The 23265-nt window shown below is 45.8% G+C and overlaps 4 protein-coding genes across 4 annotated transcripts; all 4 read right to left on the bottom strand.

Annotated features, from left to right (window-relative positions):
• Window positions 1–223: 223 nt before the first annotated feature.
• On the bottom strand, window positions 224–856 carry LOC308417142 (uncharacterized protein; the record flags this gene model as incomplete). The annotated part of the gene is made up of 1 exon (XM_080912274.1): window positions 224–856. The coding sequence occupies one exon, from the start codon at window positions 854–856 to the stop codon at window positions 224–226; it is 633 nt and encodes a 210-aa protein (XP_080768400.1).
• A 6625-nt stretch (window positions 857–7481) lies between these two features.
• Window positions 7482–8114, bottom strand: LOC308417139 (uncharacterized protein; the record flags this gene model as incomplete). Its single annotated transcript, XM_080912272.1, has 2 exons — window positions 7482–7969; window positions 8087–8114. The coding sequence occupies 2 exons, from the start codon at window positions 8112–8114 to the stop codon at window positions 7482–7484; spliced, it is 516 nt and encodes a 171-aa protein (XP_080768398.1).
• Window positions 8115–14785: 6671 nt separating this feature from the next.
• On the bottom strand, window positions 14786–15418 carry LOC308417141 (uncharacterized protein; the record flags this gene model as incomplete). Its single annotated transcript, XM_080912273.1, has 1 exon — window positions 14786–15418. One exon carries the CDS (start codon window positions 15416–15418, stop codon window positions 14786–14788), a length of 633 nt encoding a protein of 210 aa, XP_080768399.1.
• A 6658-nt stretch (window positions 15419–22076) lies between these two features.
• LOC308417143 (uncharacterized protein) lies at window positions 22077–22709 on the bottom strand (the record flags this gene model as incomplete). The annotated part of the gene is made up of 2 exons (XM_080912275.1): window positions 22077–22564; window positions 22682–22709. The coding sequence occupies 2 exons, from the start codon at window positions 22707–22709 to the stop codon at window positions 22077–22079; spliced, it is 516 nt and encodes a 171-aa protein (XP_080768401.1).
• Window positions 22710–23265: the final 556 nt, after the last annotated feature.

Below are 23265 nucleotides of genomic sequence, written 5' to 3'. Positions count from 1 at the left end.
GTGTTAGCACACCGTGGATGAGCAGCTGGCCTCTTCTTGGGCACTAAAATCCAGTTTTGACTTGAAGCTGAGAAAAACAGGAGTGCTAAGGGAACATGCAGGATAATCAGGAACCCAGTGATAAAGTGAGGGCCACAGCAGAGGAAGGTAGCTCAGAGTGGTGGGGACAAGTTGAGAGTCATAGATCTTGCATTGGCAACACATGGGGAAAGTGCAGCCTGCTTCAGCAGCTGTCCTGACAACAGGAAGACCCACAGCCTGAAGAGCAGCAGGGCTTGCAGCAGCTGGACTGACAGCAGCAGGGCTTGCAGCAGCTGGACTGACAGCAGCAGGGCTGGCAGCAGCTGGACTGACAGCAGCAGGGGTTGCAGCAGCTAGACTGACAGCAACAGGGCTTGCAGCAGCTGGACTGGCAGCAGCAGGGCTTGCAGCAGCTGGACTGGCAGCAGCATGGCTTGCAGCCTCCACAGCTGGAGCAGGAACAGACAGGCACACAGCAGCACACAGGCTTGCAGCAGCTTGAGCCACAGCCACCACAGCTAGAGCCACAGCCCCCACAGCTGGAGCCACAGCCCCCACAGCTAGAGCCACAGCTCCCACAGCTAGAGCAGTTACAGACAGGAACACAACAGCACACAGGCTTACAGCAGCACACAGGCTTGCAGCAGCTGGAGCCACAGCCCCCACAGCTGGAGCCACACCCACCACAGCCTGAACAGGAACAGGTGGGTACACAGCAGCACATGGGCTTACAGCAGCACACAGGCTTGCAGCAGCTGGAGCTACAGCCCCCACAGCTGGAGCCACAGCCCCCACAGCTGGAGCCACAGCCTCCTGAACAGCCACAGCAGGTCATGGTTCTGGTGTTTGGTTGAGGATGGAGTAGGTAAGAGGAGAAGGTGGAGAGAAAGGTGTGCAGATGTGAGCCTCCTGAGCCTGGGTCTTTATATCCCTACCTAGGTCACGTGGGAGGCTCACATGGTCACTTCCTGGAGGCTGAATGTGTCATAGCCTAGTATTCTGTTGTGCATGGTGCTATCTGTTCCTATATAGTACTGTGTTTTTCCTATGGCTTTCCCAAACAGACTGCCATGTAACAGGAAATGCTGCCCATTGGTAAACATTATTAACAAGTGTCCATCAGAAGATGTCCTTGCCTTTTCCTTTTTTCTTTTCTTTTCTTTTCTTTCATTATATTTATTTATTTATTTATTTATTTATTTATTTATTTATTTATTTATTGAGCTGTATAGACATTGGCAAGACTTAGTCCCTTTCCTTGGGTACCACTTCTTAGTGTTTGTGGACTTGCCTCCTGGATTCCAAGCTTCACTGCCCAACTCAGCACTCACTGTCAGCAGTCTATACCATTGCTGCTGTTTTCCTCTGGCCTGAGCCCTGTCACTCCCTGGTCACCTGGTCCTCTCCTTAACATAGGACAGGCCAGTTTTGGGTTGTCAAAAAAATGGTTTGATGGAATTGCCCCATCCTGTCTTCCCATTGTGGCCTTGGGTTCTTGGAAAATGTCATGCAGTGCAAATGTAGTGTTTGGCAACAAACTTACCTGAGTGTGGACATAGATGACTTCAGTCCCAGCAGCTGGGAGTCAGAGGCAGACTAAACGATCTGGTTAGAGGTGAGTTCTAAATGATCTGGGTTTATATAAAACATGCTAGTCTCCCAGGGCAACACTGTCAGAGCACCGATACAAATTTGGAAGGCAGATTCTGAATCCCAGGTACTTCCACCTTCTGACAAAGAGGTGCATGGACCCATATGCAGGTAAAGGAAATGAGAGAATTCATTAATATGGAATAGACCACCTTACAAGAGCCAGGAGACTGATGGAATGTTGGGGCAGTACTTCCCCTTGACCTAGACTGCTTAGCTATGTACTGCTTCTGCTCAGACTAATCTGCATATGATGTCGAGACACACAGGAGAACTGGTACACTTTCTTTCTTTCTTACTTTCTCTTTCTCTTTATTTCCTCATTGTTTTAAGATTTGTTTATTTTACATATGAGTACACTGTTGCTATCATCAGACACAACTGAAGAAGGCATCAGATCTCATTACAGATATTTGTGAGCCACCATGTGGTTGTTGAGAATTGAACTCATAAAATCTAGAAGAGCAGTCAGTGCTTTTAACTGCTGAGCCGTCTCTCCAGCCCTATTCCAACCTTTCAATGTGGCCACCCCAAATAAGTCTCTTTTCTCACAGTTTTGTTATACTTGTCCGAGTAACTATGGTGTGGAAGCAGGGTGTTTGAGCCCAGCTCTTTAAAACTGTCAGTTTCCAAACTCAGGACCCTAAGGATTTCACTAAGGACTTAAGTGGACAGTAAATACACATTAGCAGAAAGGTGACCGGAGGAGAACAGAGGTTGAGTGGTCCCACAGTGGGACAGTATTAATTTACCTGACAGACCTGCTCCTCTTCCCCCTAAAGCCAGAATCAGTTGTTGTGACCTGTACAGGGTAGAGCATTAAAGTTGATGTGATGGTTTTGAGAACAAAACCCTTCCTAGGATCCTGTTGAGCTTAGCTGGGAATGTAGTGTGAGGAACAAGGATCCTCACTTCACCAAGAGAGCCCTGCAGGCTCAGAGCCTCAAACATGATTTGGAAAGTAGTGCAGCTTTGCAAAGCTGAGCCTCAGCCCAGAATGGGTGGCACCCTGGATGCATGCAAACTACATCTTAGAACACTCCTGAATGGAGATATCACCTCTATCCTTCCTTTACAGCTGAGTGATTAGGACAGTACTCACTTACCCAGCAGCTGGTTTCATCATTCTACTGCTCTGGTTTGTCTTTTTCTCAACAAACACCGTGCATAGCTTCATCTCTTCAATTCATGTCCTGCTCAGTTTCAAGCATCCCAGGTCCATGACCTCCCAGGGCATCTGGGCTGTCATTAAGTGACTAGTGTCACGTCCGAGTTCTGTGCATGTTAGAGAGAGATGTGGGAAGTAGAGGGAGTAGCTGATATCCTGGTCTCATTGTTGGTTTGTTTTCCTTCATTTGAATTTTGACATAGCTGTATAAAGACATGTTCGAATGAATGATCAGAATTTATGTCCTATAGCAAATAGGCAGAACAATTCATGGTTACCAGAGCAATGAATATCACTTTAATAAGAGAAAGTAAGAAAGAGCTACCAAGACTGGTAGGGTCCAGGTCAGCTTTTCTGTGCCTTATGCTGGGGACAGGAGCAGTGTGTGTTGAGATGGGCCATTGCTTGTAGATTAGCAGGGTGAAACAATAAGGAATATATATTCACTTGCCATTTCGACTTCTTCTGACAAGTTCAAGAATTACTGCCTCTCTCAGTGGAGGTTCAATTAGCCTAGGTCTTTGTCCCCCAGAGTTTTTACCCTTACTTTCTAGAAAGAGGCACCATGTGCCTCAGTCTCCAAAGTGTGTTTTGGGTCTGTTTTGGTTTTTTGATATCTCTTCTGTAAATTTCACTCTGCTTACTATACCATGGGCTCAACAGAACACCCATACCTCAACAGATAACCAAAGACCAAGGTGTTTGCACCTTCCCTACTATAAGGTCGATACCACCAATACCAAGCTAGAACTCTCAAAGACAAAGCCTTTCACCAACCTTTGGTGGCCAAAATGAGTGGAAATGAATCCCCACAGGCTAATAGATCCCAGACCTACAGACGCATAAGGTTCCATTTAAAACCTACTGAGCCATTTGTGTCTGGCAGAAGCAGAGGTATTGGGGAGAACTCTGCTGTGGATTACGAAGTGTGCAGATATCAAACTTCTGGAGACTCTGTTCTTCCAAGGCAACATGCAGATACAAATGAGTCCCTACAGACTTAGAATTGGTGGAAACAAATTATGGCAAAATGTAGCCTGCCCCAGTATCTCCAAGAAACTTACATGGGGTTCTCTGGCCCCTTCAGTTGTTTGTATGTGTTTCTTAACTTATTTCACAATACAGTTTCTTTCACATCATATCAAATGTAAAATATGTGTGTGTGTGTGTGTGTGTGTGTGTGTGTGTTTGTGTGTGTGTGTGTGTGTGAGCATGTGTGTTTGTATAGTATGTTTGTAATTGTGTCAGTTTGTAGTGTCATTGTGACCATGTAACGCAGTGTTTTGTTTTGTGTGTGGCAATGTAGGAATTATAGATACCTTTTTGATGTGTGTTAATTTATAGGAGAATATTATTCTTTTAACCATTTCCTTAAAAATGACTTGCACATTACAACAATTTACTAGTTTACTATAAGATTGGGGATAAAAAGTAAGCAGTTCTTCTATATGGCATTATCTCCAAAAATATAAATAAAATGCCAGCTCTTTATGTGAATACTGGGTGAAACATTTTGACCTTGCTGCCTCCAAATGGAAACTGAGAATGAGAAAGCAAGTCTAATCCCAGCACTCAGTACAGACAACACATCCTATAGAGCAAGCATCTTAGAGATCAGAAGCCTCTATAACAGGTAAGTAAGAGGAGAATCTGAAAGAGAACACAGGGATTAAAACTAAGATGAAGGTTTTTTCATAGTTTTTGAAGGCTACAGAGATGTTGTTGAGAGATTTCTCTCTAAACAAATTCTCCCTCCTCAGAATCCTCCCTAGCATTCGGATCAGACTCATGCCAACCAGAGCTGGCTGTTTGTATTGTTTTGTTTATTAAACAGGCTGTTATTCTGTATCCAAGGCATCTTGGAATTGGCTCCATAGACCTGGCAGAACTCCACCTCACAGAGATCTGTCTACTTGGGCCTCAAGTGCTAGGGATCAAGCCCATGCCACCATGCTTGGCAACTCCTGACACTTCACATAGGTTTTGTAGCAAAAGGTCAGGTCCTCTTGCTTACTGGGCAAACATTAAACCAACTGAATAGTCACTTTCTCTTCAGATCTCTTGCCTTCCCTTCCCTTCCCTTTTCTTCCCCTTCACTCCACCTCCCTCCTCTTAATTCCCCTGTTCTTCCCCTTCCCCAGCCTCTTCACCTCTAGCCCTTCCCTTGATGCCTGTTCCCTCTGTCCATTCCCCTTTCCTTCCTCATCTCCTGTTACCTACCCTCTCCTCTGCTTCCCTGTCCTCCCCTCCCCTACTGCAGCACCTCCACTCTCCACTCTCCTTCCATCTCTAACTGTACTCACTTCCCTCCCCTCTTCTGCCTCTTTCACCTTCCTTTCTTTCCTTCCCTTCCCTCCAATTCCCTCTCCACCTCTATACCTTCCCTCCACTCCTAGTCCTTTACCTCCACCCTTGATCCTTTCTTATAGTTCTTTTTCCTTTCCCCTTCTTCAGTTCCTTACCTTCTCTTCGGATTCCCTTTCCTTAACCACCTTCTTCACAATTTATCACCTTTCCTCCTTTCACTCGTCTTCTTTCGCTCCTTCCCCTCTCATTCCCTTCCCTTCCCTTTAATCCCCACCTTAACTAGCCAGGATGTACACACATTTACAGTCTTTTACAGCTCTCCACAAATGAGTTTGGATGCCCACAGCCTTTGCTTCCTGTTGGCAAGGCTGCCTTGGGCATATTGGCACTGCATCCATAGGTAGCTGCTTTTCCACACAAGAGAGAAGGTATGAGGAGTTGAAGAGCACAGGCAGCCAGAGAACCTTCAGCTGGAAGAACCTCTCACACTGCCACCGTGTGGCTCCTGGAGAAACAGCATGGAGCTGCTTCCCTTGATCAGATTTGGGCAGGAAGCTGGACACACATATTTACACAGAATTGCATTGTGTCACTGGGAAGCTGGGATACTAACTATGTCTATGCCTGGGTATAATCCAACAGGGCTAGAATGTGCTTTTATAGTGAGCTACGTGGAGAGGAAGTGAGCCCTTGGATCAATCTTTTGACAGGGTTACAGTACATGCTGAATGTTTACAGTGCACTGAGCACATGGGAGCCCAGCAGTCCTCATGGCTGAGCTCAGGTTCCCACAAGTTCAAATTCAGTCCCTAGGTCAGATATCTAAAGGCCATGGCCAGAGAGCCATAAGGCTGCCTCATCAAGAAACATCGCTGTTAAAAGTACTGTTCAGCCAGGCATGATGGAGCACTAGAGAGGCTGAGACAGGAAAGAAAGCTGCTATTTCCAGGCCCCACTGAACTACAGGATGTGTTCATGGTATCTCTTTTTAAAGAAAAAAGAAAACAAAACAAAGAATGCCAACATGGGATTTTACTGAGTGTGTATATATGCTGGCAATACAGTGGGGTTTGAGCCCCCAAATCACTATATAGGAAAAAACCATCTCCTCTATCATGTTTCTATGCATGTATGTACTTATATATGTAAGTATATTTATATAAGTGTGTATATGTTATATATGTGTATGTATATGTGTGTATGTACATTTATGTATGTGTAAGTTTATATGAATGTATAAAGTATGTATGTAGGTAAGTATATATATCAACATATCAACATCATCAAATACTAACAAATTCAATGAATTAAAGAAGCACAACCTTGCTGTGGTGTTGTGGTGCTAACTCAGAATGAGGCCTTTGCTCTCCCCGACCCTCCATTGAGTTCTTAGCTCCCGTTCATTACCAAGCAGATCTTGGGTCCCCATCTTCAGAGTAACACCACGAATACTGCCACCAGCAAGGTCCTGAGCTGCAATAGCCAGATTTAATTCTTTGCTTTGTTTAGCTTAGGACACAGGCTCCTCCTAGGAAAGGGATTCAATGTCTCACAGCCCAGAGCCTGTCTGGGTTTGGAGGACTTGCAAGCTGTACAGCCCTTTTCTGCTCATGCTTTGCAATTATGTCTTCCAGAGAGGCAGCTCAACCTAAGTCAGAGGGGTGGATCTGATGCAGCCTGGACTTGTCACGGCTGCAGCGCCATGGTTGGCCGGGAGGTCTAGTGTTCCTCTGATGAAACTAGGAAGGAGTAAGAGATATGAATCCCAAGAGAGGAAGGAGAGAGGAAAAATTAGATGTGAGACAGTAGACCTCTGCTGCCCCAAGTACCACCAACATTCTGGCAGGGTTCCTCACAGTCTTCCAAGGAAATGAAATCATGGAGTAACAAGGAGGGACAGGATGAATGAATGAATGAATGAATGAATGAATGAGGCAAGCTGGTATAGTTCCATGCAATGTGTTTATTAGTTTGTGACTTTTAATTTAAGAGAAAGCAGGGGTGGCTATTCCTTGGCATATTACTCCAAGTATCTCTAAATGCTCACCTTAGTTCAGGAAGTGGGTGGCCTAAGGTGAAGACAATACAGGCAGCATGCCTGCAGAAGACACTGTGTTAGCACACCGTGGATGAGCAGCTGGCCTCTTCTTGGGCACTAAAATCCAGTTTTGACTTGAAGCTGAGAAAAGCAGGAGTGCTAAGGGAACATGCAGGATAATCAGGAACCCAGTGATAAAGTGAGGGCCACAGCAGAGGAAGGTAGCTCAGAGTGGTGGGGACAAGTTGAGAGTCATAGATCTTGCATTGGCAACACATGGGGAAAGTGCAGCCTGCTTCAGCAGCTGTCCTGACAACAGGAAGACCCACAGCCTGAAGAGCAGCAGGGCTTGCAGCAGCTGGACTGACAGCAGCAGGGCTTGCAGCAGCTGGACTGACAGCAGCAGGGCTTGCAGCAGCTGGACTGACAGCAGCAGGGGTTGCAGCAGCTAGACTGACAGCAGCAGGGCTTGCAGCAGCTGGACTGGCAGCAGCAGGGCTTGCAGCAGCTGGACTGGCAGCAGCATGGCTTGCAGCCTCCACAGCTGGAGCAGGAACAGACAGGCACACAGCAGCACACAGGCTTGCAGCAGCTTGAGCCACAGCCACCACAGCTAGAGCCACAGCCCCCACAGCTGGAGCCACAGCCCCCACAGCTGGAGCCACAGCCCCCACAGCTAGAGCAGTTACAGACAGGAACACAACAGCACACAGGCTTACAGCAGCACACAGGCTTGCAGCAGCTGGAGCCACAGCCCCCACAGCTGGAGCCACACCCACCACAGCCTGAACAGGAACAGGTGGGTACACAGCAGCACACGGGCTTACAGCAGCACACAGGCTTGCAGCAGCTGGAGCCACAGCCCCCACAGCTGGAGCCACAGCCCCCACAGCTGGAGCCACAGCCTCCTGAACAGCCACAGCAGGTCATGGTTCTGGTGTTTGGTTGAGGATGGAGTAGGTAAGAGGAGAAGGTGGAGAGGAAGGTGTGCAGATGTGAGCCACCTGAGCCTGGGTCTTTATATCCCTACCTAGGTCACGTGGGAGGCTCACATGGTCACTTCCTGGAGGCTGAATGTGTCATAGCCTAGTATTCTGTTGTGCATGGTGCTATTCGTTCCTATATAGTACTGTGTTTTTCCTATGGCTTTCCCAAACAGACTGCCATGTAACAGGAAATGCTGCCCATTGGTAAACATTATTAACAAGTGTCCATCAGAAGATGTCCTTGCCTTTTCCTTTTTTCTTTTCTTTTCTTTTCTTTCATTATATTTATTCATTCATTCATTCATTCATTCATTTATTTATTTATTTATTTATTTATTTATTTATTTATTTATTGAGCTGTATAGACATTGGCAAGACTTAGTCCCTTTCCTTGGGTACCACTTCTTAGTGTTTGTGGACTTGCCTCCTGGATTCCAAGCTTCACTGCCCAACTCAGCACTCACTGTCAGCAGTCTATACCATTGCTGCTGTTTTCCTCTGGCCTGAGCCCTGTCACTCCCTGGTCACCTGGTCCTCTCCTTAACATAGGACAGGCCAGTTTTGGGTTGTCAAAAAATGGTTTGATGGAATTGCCCCATCCTGTCTTCCCATTGTGACCTTGGGTTCTTGGAAAATGTCATGCAGTGCAAATGTAGTGTTTGGCAACAAACTTACCTGAGTGTGGACATAGATGACTTCAGTCCCAGCAGCTGGGAGTCAGAGGCAGACAGATCTCTGTGAGTTCTAAACGATCTGATTTATATAAAACATGCTAGTCTCCCAGGGCAACGCTGTCAGATCACAGATACAAATTTGGAAGGCAGATTCTGAATTCCAGGTACTTCCACCTTCTGACAAGGAGTTGCATTGACCCATATGCAGGTAAAAGAAATGAGAGAATTCATTAATATGGAATAGACCACCTTACAAGAGCCAGGAGACTGATGGAATGTTGGGGCAGTGCTTCCCCTTGACCTAGACTGCTTAGCTATGTACTCCTTCTGCTCAGACTAATCTGCATATGATGTCGAGACACACAGGAGAACTGGTACACTTTTTTTCTTTCTTACTTTCTCTTTCTCTTTATTTCCTCATTGTTTTAAGATTTGTTTATTTTACATATGAGTACACTGTTGCTATCATCAGACACAACTGAAGAAGGCATCAGATCTCATTACAGATATTTGTGAGCCACCATGCGGTTGTTGAGAATTGAACTCAGAAAATCTAGAAGAGCAGTCAGTGCTTTTAACTGCTGAGCCGTCTCTCCAGCCCTATTCCAACCTTTCAATGTGGCCACCCCAAATAAGTCTCTTTTCTCACAGTTTTGTTATACTTGTCCGAGTAACTATGGTGTGGAAGCAGGGTGTTTGAGCCCAGCTCTTTAAAACTGTCAGTTTCCAAACTCAGGACCCTAAGGATTTCACTAAGGACTTCAGTGGACAGTAAATACACATTAGCAGAAAGGTGTCCGGAGGAGAACAGAGGTTGAGTGGTCCCACAGTGGGACAGTATTAATTTACCTGACAGACCTGCTCCTCTTCCCCCTAAAGCCAGAATCAGTTGTTGTGACCTGTACAGGGTAGAGCATTAAAGTTGATGTGATGGTTTTGAGAACAAAACCCTTCCTAGGATCCTGTTGAGCTTAGCTGGGAATGTAGTGTGAGGAACAAGGATCCTCACTTCACCAAGAGAGCCCTGCAGGCTCAGAGCCTCAAACATGATTTGGAAAGTATTACAGCTTTGCAAAGCTGAGCCTCAGCCCAGAATGGGCGGCACCCTGGATGCATGCAAACTACATCTTAGAACACTCCTGAATGGAGATATCACCTCTATCCTTCCTTTACAGCTGAGTGATTAGGACAGTACTCACTTACCCAGCAGCTGGTTTCATCATTCTACTGCTCTGGTTTGTCTTTTTCTCAACAAACACCGTGCATAGCTTCATCTCTTCAATTCATGTCCTGCTCAGTTTCAAGCATCCCAGGTCCATGACCTCCCAGGGCATCTCGGCTGTCATTAAGTGACTAGTGTCACGTCCGAGTTCTGTGCATGTTAGAGAGAGATGTGGGAAGTAGAGGGAGTAGCTGATATCCTGGTCTCATTGTTGGTTTGTTTTCCTTCATTTGAATTTTGACATAGCTGGATAAAGACATGTTCGAATGAATGATCAGAATTTATGTCCTAGAGCAAAGAGGCAGAACAATTCATGGTTACCAGAGCAATGAATATCACTTTAATAAGAGAAAGTAAGAAAGAGCTACCAAGACTGGTAGGGTCCAGGTCAGCTTTTCTGTGCCTTATGCTGGGGACAGGAGCAGTGTGTGTTGAGATGGGCCATTGCTTGTAGATTAGCAGGGTGAACCAATAAGGAATATATATTCACTTGCCATTTCGACTTCTTCTGACAAGTTCAAGAATTACTGCCTCTCTCAGTGGAGGTTCAATTAGCCTAGGTCTTTGTCCCCCAGAGTTTTTACCCTTACTTTCTAGAAAGAGGCACCATGTGCCTCAGTCTCCAAAGTGTGTTTTGGGTTTGTTTTGGTTTCTTGATATCTCTTCTGTAAATTTCACTCTGCTTATTATACAATGGGCTCAACAGAACACCCATACCTCAACAGATAACCAAAGACCAAGGTGTTTGCACCTTCCCTAGAATAAGGTCGATACCACCAATACCAAGCTAGAACTCTCAAAGACAAAGCCTTTCACCAACCTTTGGTGGCCAAAATGAGTGGAAATGAATCCTCACAGGCCAATAGATCCCAGACCTACAGACACACAAGGTTCCATTTAAAACCTACTGAGCCATTTGTGTCTGGCAGAAGCAGAGGTATTGGGGAGAACTCTGCTGTGGATTACGAAGTGTGCAGATATCAAACTTCTGGAGACTCTGTTCTTCCAAGGCAACATGCAGATACAAATGAGTCCCTACAGACTTAGCATTGGTGGAAACAAATTATGGCAAAATGTAGCCTGCCCCAGTATCTCCAAGAAACTTACATGGGGTTCTCTGGCTCCTTCAGTTGTGTGTATGTGTTTCTTAACTTATTTCACAATACAGTTTCTTTCACATCATATCAAATGTAAAATATGGGTGTGTGTGTGTGTGTGTGTGTGTGTGTGTGTGTGTTTGTGTGTGTGTGTGTGTTTGTGTGTGTGTGTGTGTGTGTGAGCATGTGTGTTTGTATACTATGTTTGTAATTGTGTCAGTTTGTAGTGTCATTGTGACCATGTAACGCAGTGTTGAGTTTTGTGTGTGGCAATGTAGGAATTATAGATACCTTTTTGATGTCTGTTAATTTATAGGAGAATATTATTCTTTTAACCATTTCCTTAAAAATGACTTGCACATTACAACAATTTACTAGTTTACTATAAGATTGGGGATAAAAAGTAAGCAGTTCTTCTATATGGCATTATCTCCAAAAATATTAAAAAAATGCCAGCTCTTTATGTGAATACTGGGTGAAACATTTTGACCTTGCTGCCTCCAAATGGAAACTGAGAATGAGAAAGCAAGTCTAATCCCAGCACTCAGTACAGACAACACATCCTATAGAGCAAGCATCTTAGAGATCAGAAGCCTCTATAACAGGTAAGTAAGAGGAGAATCTGAAAGAGAACACAGGGATTAAAACTAAGATGAAGGTTTTTTCATAGTTTTTGAAGGCTACAGAGATGTTGTTGAGAGATTTCTCTCTAAACAAATTCTCCCTCCTCAGCATCCTCCCTAGCATTCGGATCAGACTCATGCCGACCAGAGCTGGCTGTTTGTATTGTTTTGTTTATTAAACAGGCTGTTATTCTGTATTCAAGGCATCTTGGAATTGGCTCCATAGACCTGGCAGAACCCCACCTCACAGAGATCTGTCTACTTGGGCCTCAAGTGCTAGGGATCAAGCCCATGCCACCATGCTTGGCAACTCCTGACACTTCACATAGGTTTTGTAGCAAAAGGTCAGGTCCTCTTGCTTACTGGGCAAACATTAAACCAACTGAATAGTCACTTTCTCTTCAGATCTCTTGCCTTCCCTTCCCTTCCCTTTTCTTCCCCTTCACTCCACCTCCCTCCTCTTAATTCCCCTGTTCTTCCCCTTCCCCAGCCTCTTCACCTCTAGCCCTTCCCTTGATGCCTGTTCCCTCTGTCCATTCCCCTTTCCTTCCTCATCTCCTGTTACCTACCCTCTCCTCTGCTTCCCTGTCCTCCCCTCCCCTACCGCAGCACCTCCACTCTCCACTCCCCTTCCATCTCTAACTGTTCTCACTTCCCTCCCCTCTTCTGCCTCTTTCACCTTCCTTTCTTTCCTTCCCTTCCCTCCAATTCCCTCTCCACCTCTATACCTTCCCTCCACTCCTAGTCCTTTACCTCCACCCTTGATCCTTTCTTATAGTTCCCCTTCCTTTCCCCTTCTTCAGTTCTTTACCTTCTCTTCTGATTCCCTTTCCTTAACCCCCTTCTTCACAATTTATCACCTCCCCTCCTTTCACTCCCCTTCCTTCGCTCTTTCCCCTCTCATTCCCTTCCCTTCCCTTTAATCCACACCTTAACTAGCCAGGATGTACACACATTTACAGTCTTTTACAGCTCTCCACAAATGAGTTTGGATGCCCACAGCCTTTGCTTCCTGTTGGCAAGGCTGCCTTGGGCATATTGGCACTGCATCCATAGGTAGCTGCTTTTCCACACAAGAGAGAAGGTATGAGGAGTTGAAGAGCACAGGCAGCCAGAGAACCTTCAGCTGGAAGAACCTCTCACACTGCCACCGTGTGGCTCCTGGAGAAACAGCATGGAGCTGCTTCCCTTGATCAGATTTGGGCAGGAAGCTGGACACACATATTTACACAGAATTGCATTGTGTCACTGGGAAGCTGGGATACTAACTATGTCTATGCCTGGGTATAATCCAACAGGGCTAGAATGTGCTTTTATAGTGAGCTACGTGGAGAGGAAGTGAGCCCTTGGATCAATCTTTTGACAGGGTTACAGTACATGCTGAATGTTTACAGTGCACTGAGCACATGGGAGCCCAGCAGTCCTCATGGCTGAGCTCAGGTTCCCACAAGTTCAAATTCAGTCCCTAGGTCAGATATCTAAAGGCCATGGCCAGAGAGCCATAAGGCTGCCTCATCAAGAAACATCGCTGTTAAAAGTACTGTTCAGCCAGGCATGATGGAGCACTAGAGAGGCTGAGACAGGAAAGAAAGCTGCTATTTCCAGGCCCCACTGAACTACAGGATGTGTTCATGGTATCTCTTTTTAAAGAAAAAAGAAAACAAAACAAAGAATGCCAACATGGGATTTTACTGAGTGTGTATATATGCTGGCAATACAGTGGGGTTTGAGCCCCCAAATCACTATATAGGAAAAAACCATCTCCTCTATCATGTTTCTATGCATGTATGTACTTATATATGTAAGTATATTTATATAAGTGTGTATATGTTATATATGTGTATGTATATGTGTGTATGTACATTTATGTATGTGTAAGTTTATATGAATGTATAAAGTATGTATGTAGGTAAGTATATATATCAACATATCAACATCATCAAATACTAACAAATTCAATGAATTAAAGAAGCACAACCTTGCTGTGGTGTTGTGGTGCTAACTCAGAATGAGGCCTTTGCTCTCCCCGACCCTCCATTGAGTTCTTAGCTCCCGTTCATTACCAAGCAGATCTTGGGTCCCCATCTTCAGAGTAACACCACGAATACTGCCACCAGCAAGGTCCTGAGCTGCAATAGCCAGATTTAATTCTTTGCTTTGTTTAGCTTAGGACACAGGCTCCTCCTAGGAAAGGGATTCAATGTCTCACAGCCCAGAGCCTGTCTGGGTTTGGAGGACTTGCAAGCTGTACAGCCCTTTTCTGCTCATGCTTTGCAATTATGTCTTCCAGAGAGGCAGCTCAACCTAAGTCAGAGGGGTGGATCTGATGCAGCCTGGACTTGTCACGGCTGCAGCGCCATGGTTGGCCGGGAGGTCTAGTGTTCCTCTGATGAAACTAGGAAGGAGTAAGAGATATGAATCCCAAGAGAGGAAGGAGAGAGGAAAAATTAGATGTGAGACAGTAGACCTCTGCTGCCCCAAGTACCACCAACATTCTGGCAGGGTTCCTCACAGTCTTCCAAGGAAATGAAATCATGGAGTAACAAGGAGGGACAGGATGAATGAATGAATGAATGAATGAATGAATGAATGAATGAGGCAAGCTGGTATAGTTCCATGCAATGTGTTTATTAGTTTGTGACTTTTAATTTAAGAGAAAGCAGGGGTGGCTATTCCTTGGCATATTACTCCAAGTATCTCTAAATGCTCACCTTAGTTCAGGAAGTGGGTGGCCTAAGGTGAAGACAATACAGGCAGCATGCCTGCAGAAGACACTGTGTTAGCACACCGTGGATGAGCAGCTGGCCTCTTCTTGGGCACTAAAATCCAGTTTTGACTTGAAGCTGAGAAAAGCAGGAGTGCTAAGGGAACATGCAGGATAATCAGGAACCCAGTGATAAAGTGAGGGCCACAGCAGAGGAAGGTAGCTCAGAGTGGTGGGGACAAGTTGAGAGTCATAGATCTTGCATTGGCAACACATGGGGAAAGTGCAGCCTGCTTCAGCAGCTGTCCTGACAACAGGAAGACCCACAGCCTGAAGAGCAGCAGGGCTTGCAGCAGCTGGACTGACAGCAGCAGGGCTTGCAGCAGCTGGACTGACAGCAGCAGGGCTTGCAGCAGCTGGACTGACAGCAGCAGGGGTTGCAGCAGCTAGACTGACAGCAACAGGGCTTGCAGCAGCTGGACTGGCAGCAGCAGGGCTTGCAGCAGCTGGACTGGCAGCAGCATGGCTTGCAGCCTCCACAGCTGGAGCAGGAACAGACAGGCACACAGCAGCACACAGGCTTGCAGCAGCTTGAGCCACAGCCACCACAGCTAGAGCCACAGCCCCCACAGCTGGAGCCACAGCCCCCACAGCTGGAGCCACAGCCCCCACAGCTAGAGCAGTTACAGACAGGAACACAACAGCACACAGGCTTACAGCAGCACACAGGCTTGCAGCAGCTGGAGCCACAGCCCCCACAGCTGGAGCCACACCCACCACAGCCTGAACAGGAACAGGTGGGTACACAGCAGCACACGGGCTTACAGCAGCACACAGGCTTGCAGCAGCTGGAGCCACAGCCCCCACAGCTGGAGCCACAGCCCCCACAGCTGGAGCCACAGCCTCCTGAACAGCCACAGCAGGTCATGGTTCTGGTGTTTGCTTGAGGATGGAGTAGGTAAGAGGAGAAGGTGGAGAGGAAGGTGTGCAGATGTGAGCCTCCTGAGCCTGGGTCTTTATATCCCTACCTAGGTCACGTGGGAGGCTCACATGGTCACTTCCTGGAGGCTGAATGTGTCATAGCCTAGTATTCTGTTGTGCATGGTGCTATCCGTTCCTATATAGTACTGTGTTTTTCCTATGGCTTTCCCAAACAGACTGCCATGTAACAGGAAATGCTGCCCATTGGTAAACATTATTAACAAGTGTCCATCAGAAGATGTCCTTGCCTTTTCCTTTTTTCTTTTCTTTTCTTTTCTTTCGTTATATTTATTCATTTATTTATTTATTTATTTATTTATTTATTTATTTATTTATTTATTTATTTATTGAGCTGTATAGACATTGGCAAGACTTAGTCCCTTTCCTTGGGTACCACTTCTTAGTGTTTGTGGACTTGCCTCCTGGATTCCAAGCTTCACTGCCCAACTCAGCACTCACTGTCAGCAGTCTATACCATTGCTGCTGTTTTCCTCTGGCCTAAGCCCTGTCACTCCCTGGTCACCTGGTCCTCTCCTTAACATAGGACAGGCCAGTTTTGGGTTGTCAAAAAATGGTTTGATGGAATTGCCCCATCCTGTCTTCCCATTTTGGCCTTGGGTTCTTGGAAAATGTCATGCAGTGCAAATGTAGTGTTTGGCAACAAACTTACCTGAGTGTGGACATAGATGACTTCAGTCCCAGCAGCTGGGAGTCAGAGGCAGACAGATCTCTGTGAGTTCTAAACGATCTGGGTTTATATAAAACATGCTAGTCTCCCAGGGCAACGCTGTCAGATCACAGATACAAATTTGGAAGGCAGATTCTGAATTCCAGGTACTTCCACCTTCTGACAAGGAGTTGCATTGACCCATATGCAGGTAAAAGAAATGAGAGAATTCATTAATATGGAATAGACCACCTTACAAGAGCCAGGAGACTGATGGAATGTTGGGGCAGTGCTTCCCCTTGACCTAGACTGCTTAGCTATGTACTCCTTCTGCTCAGACTAATCTGCATATGATGTCGAGACACACAGGAGAACTGGTACACTTTCTTTCTTTCTTACTTTCTCTTTCTCTTTATTTCCTCATTGTTTTAAGATTTGTTTATTTTACATATGAGTACACTGTTGCTATCATCAGACACAACTGAAGAAGGCATCAGATCTCATTACAGATATTTGTGAGCCACCATGCGGTTGTTGAGAATTGAACTCAGAAAATCTAGAAGAGCAGTCAGTGCTTTTAACTGCTGAGCCGTCTCTCCAGCCCTATTCCAACCTTTCAATGTGGCCACCCCAAATAAGTCTCTTTTCTCACAGTTTTGTTATACTTGTCCGAGTAACTATGGTGTGGAAGCAGGGTGTTTGAGCCCAGCTCTTTAAAACTGTCAGTTTCCAAACTCAGGACCCTAAGGATTTCACTAAGGACTTCAGTGGACAGTAAATACACATTAGCAGAAAGGTGTCCGGAGGAGAACAGAGGTTGAGTGGTCCCACAGTGGGACAGTATTAATTTACCTGACAGACCTGCTCCTCTTCCCCCTAAAGCCAGAATCAGTTGTTGTGACCTGTACAGGGTAGAGCATTAAAGTTGATGTGATGGTTTTGAGAACAAAACCCTTCCTAGGATCCTGTTGAGCTTAGCTGGGAATGTAGTGTGAGGAACAAGGATCCTCACTTCACCAAGAGAGCCCTGCAGGCTCAGAGCCTCAAACATGATTTGGAAAGTATTACAGCTTTGCAAAGCTGAGCCTCAGCCCAGAATGGGCGGCACCCTGGATGCATGCAAACTACATCTTAGAACACTCCTGAATGGAGATATCACCTCTATCCTTCCTTTACAGCTGAGTGATTAGGACAGTACTCACTTACCCAGCAGCTGGTTTCATCATTCTACTGCTCTGGTTTGTCTTTTTCTCAACAAACACCGTGCATAGCTTCATCTCTTCAATTCATGTCCTGCTCAGTTTCAAGCATCCCAGGTCCATGACCTCCCAGGGCATCTCGGCTGTCATTAAGTGACTAGTGTCACGTCCGAGTTCTGTGCATGTTAGAGAGAGATGTGGGAAGTAGAGGGAGTAGCTGATATCCTGGTCTCATTGTTGGTTTGTTTTCCTTCATTTGAATTTTGACATAGCTGGATAAAGACATGTTCGAATGAATGATCAGAATTTATGTCCTAGAGCAAAGAGGCAGAACAATTCATGGTTACCAGAGCAATGAATATCACTTTAATAAGAGAAAGTAAGAAAGAGCTACCAAGACTGGTAGGGTCCAGGTCAGCTTTTCTGTGCCTTATGCTGGGGACAGGAGCAGTGTGTGTTGAGATGGGCCATTGCTTGTAGATTAGCAGGGTGAACCAATAAGGAATATATATTCACTTGCCATTTCGACTTCTTCTGACAAGTTCAAGAATTACTGCCTCTCTCAGTGGAGGTTCAATTAGCCTAGGTCTTTGTCCCCCAGAGTTTTTACCCTTACTTTCTAGAAAGAGGCACCATGTGCCTCAGTCTCCAAAGTGTGTTTTGGGTTTGTTTTGGTTTCTTGATATCTCTTCTGTAAATTTCACTCTGCTTATTATACAATGGGCTCAACAGAACACCCATACCTCAACAGATAACCAAAGACCAAGGTGTTTGCACCTTCCCTAGAATAAGGTCGATACCACCAATACCAAGCTAGAACTCTCAAAGACAAAGCCTTTCACCAACCTTTGGTGGCCAAAATGAGTGGAAATGAATCCTCACAGGCCAATAGATCCCAGACCTACAGACACACAAGGTTCCATTTAAAACCTACTGAGCCATTTGTGTCTGGCAGAAGCAGAGGTATTGGGGAGAACTCTGCTGTGGATTACGAAGTGTGCAGATATCAAACTTCTGGAGACTCTGTTCTTCCAAGGCAACATGCAGATACAAATGAGTCCCTACAGACTTAGCATTGGTGGAAACAAATTATGGCAAAATGTAGCCTGCCCCAGTATCTCCAAGAAACTTACATGGGGTTCTCTGGCTCCTTCAGTTGTGTGTATGTGTTTCTTAACTTATTTCACAATACAGTTTCTTTCACATCATATCAAATGTAAAATATGGGTGTGTGTGTGTGTGTGTGTGTGTGTGTGTGTGTTTGTGTGTGTGTGTGTGTTTGTGTGTGTGTGTGTGTGTGTGAGCATGTGTGTTTGTATACTATGTTTGTAATTGTGTCAGTTTGTAGTGTCATTGTGACCATGTAACGCAGTGTTTTGTTTTGTGTGTGGCAATGTAGGAATTATAGATACCTTTTTGATGTGTGTTCATTTATAGGAGAATATTATTCTTTTAACCATTTCCTTAAAAATGACTTGCACATTACAACAATTTACTAGTTTACTATAAGATTGGGGATAAAAAGTAAGCAGTTCTTCTATATGGCATTATCTCCAAAAATATAAATAAAATGCCAGCTCTTTATGTGAATACTGGGTGAAACATTTTGACCTTGCTGCCTCCAAATGGAAACTGAGAATGAGAAAGCAAGTCTAATCCCAGCACTCAGTACAGACAACACATCCTATAGAGCAAGCATCTTAGAGATCAGAAGCCTCTATAACAGGTAAGTAAGAGGAGAATCTGAAAGAGAACACAGGGATTAAAACTAAGATGAAGGTTTTTTCATAGTTTTTGAAGGCTACAGAGATGTTGTTGAGAGATTTCTCTCTAAACAAATTCTCCCTCCTCAGCATCCTCCCTAGCATTCGGATCAGACTCATGCCGACCAGAGCTGGCTGTTTGTATTGTTTTGTTTATTAAACAGGCTGTTATTCTGTATTCAAGGCATCTTGGAATTGGCTCCATAGACCTGGCAGAACCCCACCTCACAGAGATCTGTCTACTTGGGCCTCAAGTGCTAGGGATCAAGCCCATGCCACCATGCTTGGCAACTCCTGACACTTCACATAGGTTTTGTAGCAAAAGGTCAGGTCCTCTTGCTTACTGGGCAAACATTAAACCAACTGAATAGTCACTTTCTCTTCAGATCTCTTGCCTTCCCTTCCCTTCCCTTTTCTTCCCCTTCACTCCACCTCCCTCCTCTTAATTCCCCTGTTCTTCCCCTTCCCCAGCCTCTTCACCTCTAGCCCTTCCCTTGATGCCTGTTCCCTCTGTCCATTCCCCTTTCCTTCCTCATCTCCTGTTACCTACCCTCTCCTCTGCTTCCCTGTCCTCCCCTCCCCTACCGCAGCACCTCCACTCTCCACTCCCCTTCCATCTCTAACTGTTCTCACTTCCCTCCCCTCTTCTGCCTCTTTCACCTTCCTTTCTTTCCTTCCCTTCCCTCCAATTCCCTCTCCACCTCTATACCTTCCCTCCACTCCTAGTCCTTTACCTCCACCCTTGATCCTTTCTTATAGTTCCCCTTCCTTTCCCCTTCTTCAGTTCTTTACCTTCTCTTCTGATTCCCTTTCCTTAACCCCCTTCTTCACAATTTATCACCTCCCCTCCTTTCACTCCCCTTCCTTCGCTCTTTCCCCTCTCATTCCCTTCCCTTCCCTTTAATCCACACCTTAACTAGCCAGGATGTACACACATTTACAGTCTTTTACAGCTCTCCACAAATGAGTTTGGATGCCCACAGCCTTTGCTTCCTGTTGGCAAGGCTGCCTTGGGCATATTGGCACTGCATCCATAGGTAGCTGCTTTTCCACACAAGAGAGAAGGTATGAGGAGTTGAAGAGCACAGGCAGCCAGAGAACCTTCAGCTGGAAGAACCTCTCACACTGCCACCGTGTGGCTCCTGGAGAAACAGCATGGAGCTGCTTCCCTTGATCAGATTTGGGCAGGAAGCTGGACACACATATTTACACAGAATTGCATTGTGTCACTGGGAAGCTGGGATACTAACTATGTCTATGCCTGGGTATAATCCAACAGGGCTAGAATGTGCTATTATAGTGAGCTACGTGGAGAGGAAGTGAGCCCTTGGATCAATCTTTTGACAGGGTTACAGTACATGCTGAATGTTTACAGTGCACTGAGCACATGGGAGCCCAGCAGTCCTCATGGCTGAGCTCAGGTTCCCACAAGTTCAAATTCAGTCCCTAGGTCAGATATCTAAAGGCCATGGCCAGAGAGCCATAAGGCTGCCTCATCAAGAAACATCGCTGTTAAAAGTACTGTTCAGCCAGGCATGATGGAGCACTAGAGAGGCTGAGACAGGAAAGAAAGCTGCTATTTCCAGGCCCCACTGAACTACAGGATGTGTTCATGGTATCTCTTTTTAAAGAAAAAAGAAAACAAAACAAAGAATGCCAACATGGGATTTTACTGAGTGTGTATATATGCTGGCAATACAGTGGGGTTTGAGCCCCCAAATCACTATATAGGAAAAAAACCATCTCCTCTATCATGTTTCTATGCATGTATGTACTTATATATGTAAGTATATTTATATAAGTGTGTATATGTTATATATGTGTATGTATATGTGTGTATGTACATTTATGTATGTGTAAGTTTATATGAATGTATAAAGTATGTATGTAGGTAAGTATATATATCAACATATCAACATCATCAAATACTAACAAATTCAATGAATTAAAGAAGCACAACCTTGCTGTGGTGTTGTGGTGCTAACTCAGAATGAGGCCTTTGCTCTCCCCGACCCTCCATTGAGTTCTTAGCTCCCGTTCATTACCAAGCAGATCTTGGGTCCCCATCTTCAGAGTAACACCACGAATACTGCCACCAGCAAGGTCCTGAGCTGCAATAGCCAGATTTAATTCTTTGCTTTGTTTAGCTTAGGACACAGGCTCCTCCTAGGAAAGGGATTCAATGTCTCACAGCCCAGAGCCTGTCTGGGTTTGGAGGACTTGCAAGCTGTACAGCCCTTTTCTGCTCATGCTTTGCAATTATGTCTTCCAGAGAGGCAGCTCAACCTAAGTCAGAGGGGTGGATCTGATGCAGCCTGGACTTGTCACGGCTGCAGCGCCATGGTTGACGGGAGGTCTAGTGTTCCTCTGATGAAACTAGGAAGGAGTAAGAGATATGAATCCCAAGAGAGGAAGGAGAGAGGAAAAATTAGATGTGAGACAGTAGACCTCTGCTGCCCCAAGTACCACCAACATTCTGGCAGGGTTCCTCACAGTCTTCCAAGGAAATGAAATCATGGAGTAACAAGGAGGGACAGGATGAATGAATGAATGAATGAATGAATGAATGAATGAGGCAAGCTGGTATAGTTCCATGCAATGTGTTTATTAGTTTGTGACTTTTAATTTAAGAGAAAGCAGGGGTGGCTATTCCTTGGCATATTACTCCAAGTATCTCTAAATGCTCACCTTAGTTCAGGAAGTGGGTGGCCTAAGGTGAAGACAATACAGGCAGCATGCCTGCAGAAGACACTGTGTTAGCACACCGTGGATGAGCAGCTGGCCTCTTCTTGGGCACTAAAATCCAGTTTTGACTTGAAGCTGAGAAAAACAGGAGTGCTAAGGGAACATGCAGGATAATCAGGAACCCAGTGATAAAGTGAGGGCCACAGCAGAGGAAGGTAGCTCAGAGTGGTGGGGACAAGTTGAGAGTCATAGATCTTGCATTGGCAACACATGGGGAAAGTGCAGCCTGCTTCAGCAGCTGTCCTGACAACAGGAAGACCCACAGCCTGAAGAGCAGCAGGGCTTGCAGCAGCTGGACTGACAGCAGCAGGGCTTGCAGCAGCTGGACTGACAGCAGCAGGGCTTGCAGCAGCTGGACTGACAGCAGCAGGGGTTGCAGCAGCTAGACTGACAGCAACAGGGCTTGCAGCAGCTGGACTGGCAGCAGCAGGGCTTGCAGCAGCTGGACTGGCAGCAGCATGGCTTGCAGCCTCCACAGCTGGAGCAGGAACAGACAGGCACACAGCAGCACACAGGCTTGCAGCAGCTTGAGCCACAGCCACCACAGCTAGAGCCACAGCCCCCACAGCTGGAGCCACAGCCCCCACAGCTGGAGCCACAGCCCCCACAGCTAGAGCAGTTACAGACAGGAACACAACAGCACACAGGCTTACAGCAGCACACAGGCTTGCAGCAGCTGGAGCCACAGCCCCCACAGCTGGAGCCACACCCACCACAGCCTGAACAGGAACAGGTGGGTACACAGCAGCACACGGGCTTACAGCAGCACACAGGCTTGCAGCAGCTGGAGCCACAGCCCCCACAGCTGGAGCCACAGCCCCCACAGCTGGAGCCACAGCCTCCTGAACAGCCACAGCAGGTCATGGTTCTGGTGTTTGCTTGAGGATGGAGTAGGTAAGAGGAGAAGGTGGAGAGGAAGGTGTGCAGATGTGAGCCTCCTGAGCCTGGGTCTTTATATCCCTACCTAGGTCACGTGGGAGGCTCACATGGTCACTTCCTGGAGGCTGAATGTGTCATAGCCTAGTATTCTGTTGTGCATGGTGCTATCCGTTCCTATATAGTACTGTGTTTTTCCTATGGCTTTCCCAAACAGACTGCCATGTAACAGGAAATGCTGCCCATTGGTAAACATTATTAACAAGTGTCCATCAGAAGATGTCCTTGCCTTTTCCTTTTTTCTTTTCTTTTCTTTTCTTTCGTTATATTTATTCATTTATTTATTTATTTATTTATTTATTTATTTATTTATTTATTTATTTATTTATTTATTGAGCTGTATAGACATTGGCAAGACTTAGTCCCTTTCCTTGGGTACCACTTCTTAGTGTTTGTGGACTTGCCTCCTGGATTCCAAGCTTCACTGCCCAACTCAGCACTCACTGTCAGCAGTCTATACCATTGCTGCTGTTTTCCTCTGGCC

This window comes from Micromys minutus (assembly GCF_963924665.1).
Source record: "Micromys minutus genome assembly, chromosome: 2".
Lineage (NCBI taxonomy): Eukaryota > Metazoa > Chordata > Mammalia > Rodentia > Muridae > Micromys > Micromys minutus.
Note: the sequence above shows the minus strand (reverse complement) of the source record. Positions and strands in the feature narration are given on the sequence as shown.